At 41.0% G+C, this 10026-nt stretch overlaps 2 protein-coding genes across 3 annotated transcripts; both read right to left on the reverse strand.

The window, feature by feature from the left end:
- Positions 1 to 1970: 1970 nt before the first annotated feature.
- Positions 1971 to 4716, reverse strand: LOC116425031 (facilitated trehalose transporter Tret1). Its single transcript, XM_031972204.2, has 4 exons — positions 4451 to 4716; positions 4028 to 4290; positions 3511 to 3935; positions 1971 to 3413 (listed from the first exon to the last, which is right to left on the reverse strand). Exons 1-4 carry the CDS (start codon positions 4479 to 4481, stop codon positions 2786 to 2788), a joined length of 1347 nt encoding a protein of 448 aa, XP_031828064.1. The 5' UTR covers positions 4482 to 4716; the 3' UTR covers positions 1971 to 2785.
- A 144-nt stretch (positions 4717 to 4860) lies between these two features.
- On the reverse strand, positions 4861 to 9788 carry LOC116425030 (ubiquitin carboxyl-terminal hydrolase 35). 2 transcript variants are annotated; one of them, XR_004234618.2, is made up of 4 exons: positions 8168 to 9788; positions 7786 to 8003; positions 6444 to 7696; positions 4861 to 6326 (listed from the first exon to the last, which is right to left on the reverse strand). XR_004234618.2 is itself a non-coding variant. In XM_031972203.2 (3 exons), exons 1-3 carry the CDS (start codon positions 9640 to 9642, stop codon positions 6753 to 6755), a joined length of 2637 nt encoding a protein of 878 aa, XP_031828063.1. In that variant the 5' UTR covers positions 9643 to 9788; the 3' UTR covers positions 4861 to 6752. The 2 variants fall into 2 exon arrangements, 1 of the variants encoding a protein (XP_031828063.1); XM_031972203.2 differs by having other exon boundaries at positions 4861 to 7696.
- Between the last annotated feature and the right edge of the window lie 238 nt (positions 9789 to 10026).

Raw genomic sequence — 10026 nt, forward strand, 5'->3', positions numbered from 1 at the left:
GCTTGATTATTTCTCGACGATTCGTCATCGGCTAATTGATAATCGGAAAAAGACTCGATTCTTTCCTGAGAAAGAAACAATTCGAGAGGGCTCGCGAAGCTTTCGAGACTTGGTCTTTTAATTAAAAAATCCTACGATGAGAATGTAATTTTGCAAAGTGCTTTTTAATCCGGCTTAATTCCTCCGCTCGTACGTTAAACGACCTTCCGGTCCGACTGTCCTAAAGTAACGTTGAAATCTTCAAATATCCGCTGCGTATGCGGCTGCCAGTAACGTCATAGCGTACGTGCATGCTAATTGGACAGTCGAACGGTAAACATATAACGATGCCAGTGGAACAATTAAATTTCGAAACCGGTAGAAACCGAGGCGTGTCATCGCGCCGAGGCTTTTGTTTTCTAACGATCGAAACATAAACCTCGTTTGTTTGCTTTCTATCGTTCGATAGTTTACCCGGCAATGTGTATTACCCGTCGCGTGTCGTTGAAATATCAAATATGAACAGTCTCGAAGCTATGCTAAATAACACACATGCGAGTAGGACGAGAATATTTTCTGAAACTTGAACATTTTACTTTGACATCGAACACCGCTTTCTAGCTCTTTCCAGTGGCAAACCGAGCATTGCTCTTGGAACGTTTAATGCTCCTAAGTGTTCACTTCTAGAAGTAGAATTAGTTTTTAAACTCACCGCAAATATAGTATAGAGAGATCTCTACCGGGAACATCGAGAAGAAACAGCCAAAAGACATTCCAAGTTTCAACAACGACACTGCCCAAGAAACCTCATCCGTTGTCATCTTTATGAACGAGTCTTCGAACATCAGTGTTCGGTATCATCGGGGACGTCCATTCCAGAAGCATTTGATTAGTAAACCGGGACTGCTTTAGCTTGAATTTTGTTAACTGTGCACACGAATAGCCAATTGACTGGAAAAAAAGTAAATTTCAATAGATTTTTCCATTATTATCACCATCATCGTCGTCATCATCGACAGCTTACTGTGCGGCAGAGACTAATAATCGCCCGGAAAATAGCACGTCGATAATATAACTGGATTAAAGTTTCCTTTTAGCCTGGTTTATTTCTGAGAAAATTACGTTTCACTCTCAACCATGCTGCTATTCAATGGGAGTTGACTGACGCGTCTGCTCATTACGCGCCGTATCTACTAAAACGCGGCCGAATGTACACAAGTGTCGTATAAATTTTCAAATTTAATATCCGTATCGAATCATTTCTTCATTGGAAACGCGAACAGCTGACAATGAAATGTTCCCCATCGAAATTCCTAATGAAATATTTATTCTGCCGTTTCAATGATTAATTACGATTGCAATTTCAGAGATGCTGAAATATCGGCGAAAGACTTCTTTCGAATTCGAAGAGGAAATAAAATGAACGTTCCAAGGTATTGTCGTTTATTACTATCATCGAAACCTGCAATGTCCAACCCGCTGCGAATCTATTTGCGTGCTAACGCGGAAACTCTAATCGTTTCTTTGCATTAGCTTTCGAGATCGTGTCAGATTCGTTTCCGAGAAGGCTGTAACCGCGTCGGACACGTGGGACGCGCAACACAAGAGCCGGCGTGTGTGTTTATTCGTATGCAGTTTGCATGGCAGATAACGGCATTGATTACCTGATTGTTAATTAATACGAGCTGCAAGCAACCGGTTTCTCGTTTTCCATCGTTGAACGGTAATTCCATTACGTTCAAATTTGCTCGGCGATATCTTCCACCGTTTCATCGCGACGCGTATCGATAAATCGAATGTTCCTATCAATCTACAATAAATAAATGAACGATAACGAAAACAGCATCTTCCGTGTCGATTGTGTACAAGAACTTCCTTTCGAAGCCCTTGCCAATTAGAGTGTATTGTAAGAGAAGTTCGGAAGGGTCAGGAAAAATACACTTGCGTGATAATCATTTGGTTTATTAGAAACGATCGATGATCGACTCGGAATGCCTTAAAAAGATACGCAAATGATTTCCGAAAGGAGAAATTGACGAATAAATTCCCATAATACTGTCGTTTCTACTTTATACGAGACAACGGTGTTCCAGACCTCAGGAACGTCACCGTAATCCTGGTAAACAACGGTCCACGGAAGCATTTGTCAAACGCATGAGTTGCCCATTCATTCCAGGGCGCAGACATTAAGGACTATGGCGTGCTTTCGATTCTCGACGCGTACTCGACGTGAAACGAGACAAAGAAATATGGAAATCCCGTAACCCATTTCCCGAAAACCGAGCGAACATTTCAAAAATCTCTTCTTTTTCCATCATTCTCCCTTTGTCGTTTCTACAACGTTCGATTCGATTCAAAGTGAATTGATCCACTGTCGTTGGCGTTTTGTGCACTGTTTATAGACTGCAGCCGTATAAGAACGATGGTTTCGTAACCGTACATCCCTGTTGGACCGTGATCGCGTTCCACGTAATACGTATACGCGTGTAGAATATAATCAGTGGCAGTAGTGACGGCTTACACGGGATCAGCGTCAGTAGTAACGAGCTGCACGGATCAGCCAGTGGTTCGCGCAATCCAGCATATCGCGTCAGTGTTATTATCTCGGTTATCTATTTCTATTTCCGTTTCTATTCGACGAGACACGAGTGTATTCGTCAGCGAGCTTCAGCTTTATAAAAGCTTTTGAAAGGCAACAAACCGATCGAAATGCCCCAATATATGCAACACCTTGAACATTTCACGTATCGCCTATCGGTTCCGTTCGACCGTACACCGAACAGAAATCCTCGAAAGAGAGGGAGCCTCAAAATATTTGTTCTCCGTGCAACTGGTTCTGCACTTCCTGCAACGTCTTGTGCCGCGTCTCGGGCACGTAACACTTGACGAAACCGATGCCCACGAAACTGACCGCGGAGAACACCCAGAACGCGACATGCTTGCCGAATTGCGCGGCGATGCTCGGGTAGCCGAGCGTCACGGTGAACGCGAATACGTTCGTGCACATTATCATCAGCATGCTGCCGAGGGCTTTCACGTTCGTCGGGAACACTTCGCTCATCATGGTGAACGGAAGCGCGGCCAGTCCGACGGCGTACGTCACTATGTAAAGAATCGTCGCTATCGCTGGCAGCCAAACGATCCTGTCAACGTTCGCCCCTGAGTGCTGGTAGTAAAAGAACACGCCGACCAGCGTGGTCGACACGAATGTACCGCACATGGAGGTGGTCAGCAAGGTCCGTCTGCCGAAACTGTCGACCATCGCAGCGCTGAGAAAAGCGCACGTAAACTGCACGACGCCCAGTATCATCGTTACGTATTTACCCTCGAAGCTGTTGTTCGTCGCGTTGAAGATCAGCTCCGCGTACGAGAGGATGGCCATGCTGCCGCTCCACTGTTGGATCAGAGCAAGGCAGGCGACCACTATCAGAGCCCTGGAGAAACGATTCTTTGTATTGCCAGCTTATTATTATTTAGTCGGAGCTCGGGCAGCTCTCCGAGTCCATAGAACCTTCGGCACGATCGACTCACTTGCGATTGCCGGAAACGGTCAGCAGCTCTCTTAGTCCAGTATCGTTCGCCAGATCTATTTTCACAGACTTCTCTATGATCGACGCTTCTTCGGCCACGTTCGCGGTTCCTCTCAATCGGGCAAGAGTTTCGATCGCCTGTTGACGTTTACCGCGACGCATCAAATGATAAGGCGACTCTGGTAGCCAGACTATACTCGACACGGAGACAATCGGCAGCGTCAGCGACACGAGAGCGAGATTTCTCACGGACAGGAACGGACCTATCGTCCACCCAATGAGTACGCCGAGCTTCGCTGCCGCTGTCAACGCGGACGTCAAGATCCCCCGTATACGAGCTGGCGAGATCTCGCCAACGTACATCGTAGTGCACACGTAGCCGGAACCGGTGCTCAGGCCACAGGCGAGCCTCGCGATGTACAACTCCTGAGTAAAAGAAAAGAGCAGCTCTGTTTCGAAAAGATGTGAACGTCCGGAAATGTTTCAACGAGACGTAGAATTAGATTGTTGGAAGTTACCCAAACGGATGAGGCGAAGCCGATCATAAGCCACGCTACTATTTCTGGCACAGCTGTAAGAAGCACGGTCCACTTCCTGCCGATTTTGTTGATAACGCAAGAGCATAGTAAACAACCGAGCATTGCACCCAACATTTGGCACGACGTGACCCACGTAGCCTCTTCCGGCGTCAGGGGCACCGGGCTGTCTTTCCCTTGAAGCAGAGGCAACGACGGCGACGACCAACCGAAGAATTCGCCATACGACATCATCGCCAAACAATCTGAGGATCAAACACACCATTCTTTCCATTATAATCTTACTCTAAACAGACTGTCCGAGTTCATTCGGAAGAAAGAGATGGCAACGAACGCGTCGAGTAGCAAGAACAATGTGTACATCTACAGATACGCCACGATAAGAATCTACTCGAATGAACTTACTAGCAGCAGCAGCTAAATACACTTTCTTCATTGCTCCGACAGATTGATCGCGAGGTAGACGAATGATCGAGGCAAAGAACGAGACAACGGAATCGAGCAATCGGACGGAATGTTGTCTAGATAGTGAGTATCGTGAGAATTATATGTAAGATAGTCTCGATCGTTAAATGAATTTATCGTTATCAAACGGTATATCTTTAATTACGGCACGACAAGATCAAAACAAACACCTGAATTGTAAACGACTCGAAGAATCGAAGATTTAATAGAAGAACGGTAGGTCTAATGAACTACATTGATCCAACTAAATTAGCCGATAAAATTAGCCGATAACATATTACGCGACTCATAGTAGATAAGTCTACGAAAGAAGAAGGAAAATAAGGAATCGTGAATACAGGCCAAGAATGGACAAGCATCGATGATGAATTTTATTATTTCGAACTGTACTTTAATAAGTCTTTCACACTCGGTCTACATTGTAGTTACGGTTAATGTAACATAAATAAAACACGAATAAAAACCAGAAGCACCACACACGTTATAAATAATTTCATGAATGCCAACAATACGATTGTGCAGTAAAATATTCGTTTGAACGTTCGCTTCTTTTCGTCCTGTGTGTCCGCGTACTACTCTCGTGCTCTCTTTGTGCCATTTTCCATAGCGATGAATATCATTAAATGAACAATAAATAAACGATGTTACATGAATAATTTGTTCACGTGAAACGTCTAGGAGCATTTACAAATCTATAAGACCTAACGAATACTGTACAATACAGCGTTCCTTGAGTTATTATAAATTAAGGTGGCTGATGTAATCGTCTCGTTTCAATACTGAGCTAAGAAAATTAACATTATCAATTTGACAGTATAAATTTATCACAGATTCGTAATGCTTGGAGTGTTTTAAATTGTAACTATGATTAACATACATCTATTTACAATAATAGCGACTATCAAACTTACTCCTCTTCTCTTGTTTACCGCGTTCTTTTCCGTTTAACGCTAAAATATGTACGCCTAACGCAGAGTCGAAAAAGTAGTCGAATTTTAACTATTCAACGTGTTCGTCCAGAACCAGAAATGCGGTTTGTCAAGTAAGTTATGAATTTATGTACAACACATGCTGCGTTTATCGTATGCTTTCGATGAAGCGAGGATAAGCTTTAAGGGAAGGAGCGAATTTCAACGTGCAGTAACGTTCCAATAAATAGCCCGTATTCTCTCACGCGACAAACAGCATTAACAACATGGAAAATCAATGGTTCTTAAATTCACGGTATTTTCAATGTTGGCCTAAATACTCGTTTTCTGTCTGTTTGTTTGCTCGTTTGCTTGTTTGCTTGTAAACATAGCCGACTATATTACGTTTCTTATCGAGTATCGAGCTCATCTTCTTTCGTTAGAACCTCTTAATACAGTTTTCGATAACAACCTTGTCTTTTCTTTCTTTCTTTCCGATTCTACGTTCACTTTGAAAAGAAAAGAAAGAAAAGAAAAAAAAGAAAGAAAAGATCTCATCGTGTTATTCTTTCAAGGAAACGAATAATATGAAAGTTTGATGAAAATTCAGTGACTGTACTTGACAATACTTTAATGCAGTATTCACCGACCTGTAGTATAATTTTTAACACGTTACGCAAAACGTTGAGAACCCTTACGAAATGTACACTCATATATAAACCTACGTACACAAAATGGTAGAATACAAGGTGTATCGCCTAAGATGTTACAAGACATCCGTTTGTACAAACTGCTACAGATAGAAATAAAAATTCTTTTTCTTTACACAATCCTTTCAGACTCCGCTTCTGTCTACGAATAATGGCAATCATTCTCCTCCCTTTGCATCTCGTTTGATAATGTAAAATCTAAAAAGAATTTACCATTACATTCGTTACCATTAATAATGCGCAACACATTATGCGGTATGCCGTGTTGCACGATATCGTATCTCGGAAAATAAAATTCGATCTACAGTAACATACATATTAATTTGCACAAAATACTGTTTTCGGGGATGCTGAACTCGCACACCAATCGAGGCAACAGCACTGCTATTACAAAGGAACCGTATTTTCCCTTCCATACCTTCGCGTTCGCCAAGTTTCCAAGGAACATGCATTACAAATTCACCTGGAACTTGGATGTTTATAATAAAAAATGAGAAAGAAAAAGAAAAAGAAGAAGAAAAAGAAGAAGAAAAAGAAGAAGAAAAAGAAAAAGAAAAAGAAAAGAATAAAGATAAAGATACAGATAAAGAAAACACCGTGTTATTTAAATATTAAATGAATCATCTAATAGAGGAAACGACTCGCGGGCATGTTAACCGCGCCTCGACAGCTACTAGGAGGAGGATTCTCGTCGTCGGAATTTTCATTTCTTCGTAACAATACGGAGCTCTGTCGACCATGTTGAGATTTCTCGGCTTGATGCCTCAACTCCTCGATGTAGGCTGTGGTATCGTTTGCCACCAGTCCCTGCAACTGTTTGCTCAACGTCGACAGTTCCGGTTTATCTTCATCGTAAATACCGTCGAACGGGACACACTTCTCGTAAAATAATATATATGGCGTATCAGGTGGTTTCAAGTCTTTAAAGTCGTTAAGGGTAGTTTGTGAAACATAACTGTCGTTAAATTTGTACCAGTTCTGTTTCGAATCGCGCGCGTATGTGAAATAATGACCGTAATCCATACTGTAACCAGAGTGTACAACCGCGGCGTATAATTGGTACGTTTCGGTGGTCGTACACAGTGGTGTCGATATCGGTAACTGTATAGTCTCGTTATACATTACTTTGTGCCGAAGTTTCGTTCGTAACCTGGTATTAAAATCGTAACGGAAATGCTTCAATATCAAAATCAAATAAGTTGGCGTATGCAAAATTTTGATAATTCTTTGTGCATCGCACAATTTCATGCACTTGTCGCATCGGTACTTGTTCTCGCCGGTCAGCTTCTCCGGCGTTAAATAATAATTAATAAGATCTTGTACGGAGACTTCTTGATTCTCTTGTATCTCTTCCGGAAAGCACAGCTGTAAGTCTCGAAACTTGTCCGTATTATGAGAACTAGTATCACACTGTGCACACTGGTAAGTAATTTTACATTTCCCTCCTAGAACTCTGTGCACCAGAGGTACTTGTGTACTCGTATCTTCTCCGCCTACAGACTGTATTCCGCTGTCTGTAGAGTCCGAATGAGAGTCGCTAAGTTGCTGTGTTTGTGCCAAATCTTCTCCTGCAAGATAACGTTTCACAATTCGAAAATTCGCTCGATACGTAACTATGGAACAGTTCTGGCGTAAAAGAGTAACCGATATTTCTTACCTTCCGTAAAATCAGCCAACGATTGTGTTTTCCTTTCTAACGCTATACTTCCAGTTAAATCTTCTTCGGTTGTCCAACGCTTAATAGACCCTCCATCTTCGTTCATTAACGAGATGTCGGTTATTTCCTTGTCATCCTTATACTTCAGATTAGAATCATTCGCTTCGCAACTTATACTAGCAGATTTTTCTTGTTCGTGCAACAGATCCAACAGATGACTGTTAACATAAATAAATTAGTTGATACATACAACACGATATCTGATCCATAAAGCTGATATAGAAAACAATTGGAAGATGTAATTATTTCTTGCCGGTAAGACAATCTACGGTATAAGCGGTAAAGTAAACAGAAATACGCATTATAATTGTAATATATTAACCAGAGAAATTCTGAACTATCTTGCTGTTGTCCTGGTAGAAAATAAGCTGGCCGGGAGGCTAGGAGAATCTCGGTAGGCGCCAATGAAATTCTTTTCGAGTATAATAAAAGAGTAAACAATTTTTGTAATTTTTTAAGTACAACATGGTCGTTAACATTGTTCGAAGGCTTGTACATTAATACTTCGTAACAAAACTGTCTGGTCATTAATAATGCTTGCAGTACGCTATTCATATAACATGTGTTCCCAAGATTTGAAAGCCCAACTTTTCCAGAGTGTGGTTTCGGCGATTCGATAACTGGCTCGATCTCTTCCGTTTCGTTAACCCAAACGTGATCGTTTAGTATCTCTTTAACAATATGCATTCTAGGTTGTACAGGGAAACTGTTTTCTATATTACTGTACGAACATTGACCTGGGAACCTTAATATATGCACTTTGAAAATATCGACCAAGTTTTGCACGCATGTTTTGCTCGACTCTGAATCCTCTTTCATTAAAAATGTCAAGACTCTTTGTATATTTCTCTCTGTAGCTCGAAATAATACGGGAGATCCTTGTCTTTTCAAAATATGAAATACAACTTCGGATGCATTCTGGCGAATCACAGACACCAGCAACGCGTGAAACATAACATCGATAGTTGCCTTTGTGACCTCGATGAGTACAGAATATTTACGTTGTTTCTCTAAACCAAGTATAAATTTCATAATCCATATGCTAAGTCGATCGCCTCTCCATTTTGGAAGCCAATTACACAATGTTTTCAAAGCATGGGCTAATTGCGCATCGGAATGCGATTCAGAAAGAATCCAATTTACAGCTTGAGGTATAATAGATAGTTCTACTAGCTGTAATATAGCTGCCAGGCCAGGGCCAGGATCTTGTTTACGTTTAGTATCCGATATAATTCTATATAATGTCTGGAGACATATAAAAATTAAGTAATTGCTTTCAACGTTTTTAGACTGTGTTTGTACTGTTTTTAGAAAGTTTTGAACTTTGGTTGCATTGTCGGTAAATTCTGAAATCTCTTTCGGATCGGGCGGCATTGAGAATCCGGACAAACTTATGACAATCGCCTCACAGAGGTTAGAGTGATTTGCAGTCTCCGGCAGATACACATTGTATTCCATTAACGCCTGAAGTATCATCGTTAAATCGGACATGTATCTGATTTCTGTGTTCCTTATCATCACTGCAATATCATTGGAAATCGGATTAACGGAAAATGTTTTCTCGGGCAGGTATTTCGCGAACCATGCCATAATTCCTGGAACTTCGTGTACATTTAGTATCTGATCATTGAGCATTTCTCTCAAGATACTTTCGTAATTGCTCAGTTTCCTGTATGCTGGCTCACTTTCTAATTTTTTAAGTTTGGTCCATCCTTCAGTAACCTCTGCATCTTTGCCAATCACTATTAAATTTAAACATTGTTTAATGTCGTACCGAAGAATTTGTTCAGTATCCATTGTTCAGGGATTATCACTTGCACGTCACCTTACACTATTTCTTTTACAATTTTTAATTACAATTATTATTAACCTCAACCGAGAATGACTTTCACGAAAATCTAAATGACTTCATGGTTCTAGAGAAATAAAAAAAAAAAACAGTTGTCAACTTACAAATGAAAAAAGTACCTATGCATTCGATGTAATGTTAAAGGTCGTCTTCCATTGAAACGACTGATGCGACTGAATCGCCTTGTTACCAGAGTTCACGATTATTCGTTGATACCGAATCGTTGATATTGAATTACACTTCATTGATACACATTTTTATGATTGGATAACTTTCAAAACAAGTTTAAATAATCATTGTCAACGTAAGATGGCGTTACAATTTTGATTGAT

The sequence above is a fragment of the Nomia melanderi genome, chromosome 7 (genome assembly GCF_051020985.1).
Source record: "Nomia melanderi isolate GNS246 chromosome 7, iyNomMela1, whole genome shotgun sequence".
NCBI lineage: Eukaryota > Metazoa > Arthropoda > Insecta > Hymenoptera > Halictidae > Nomia > Nomia melanderi.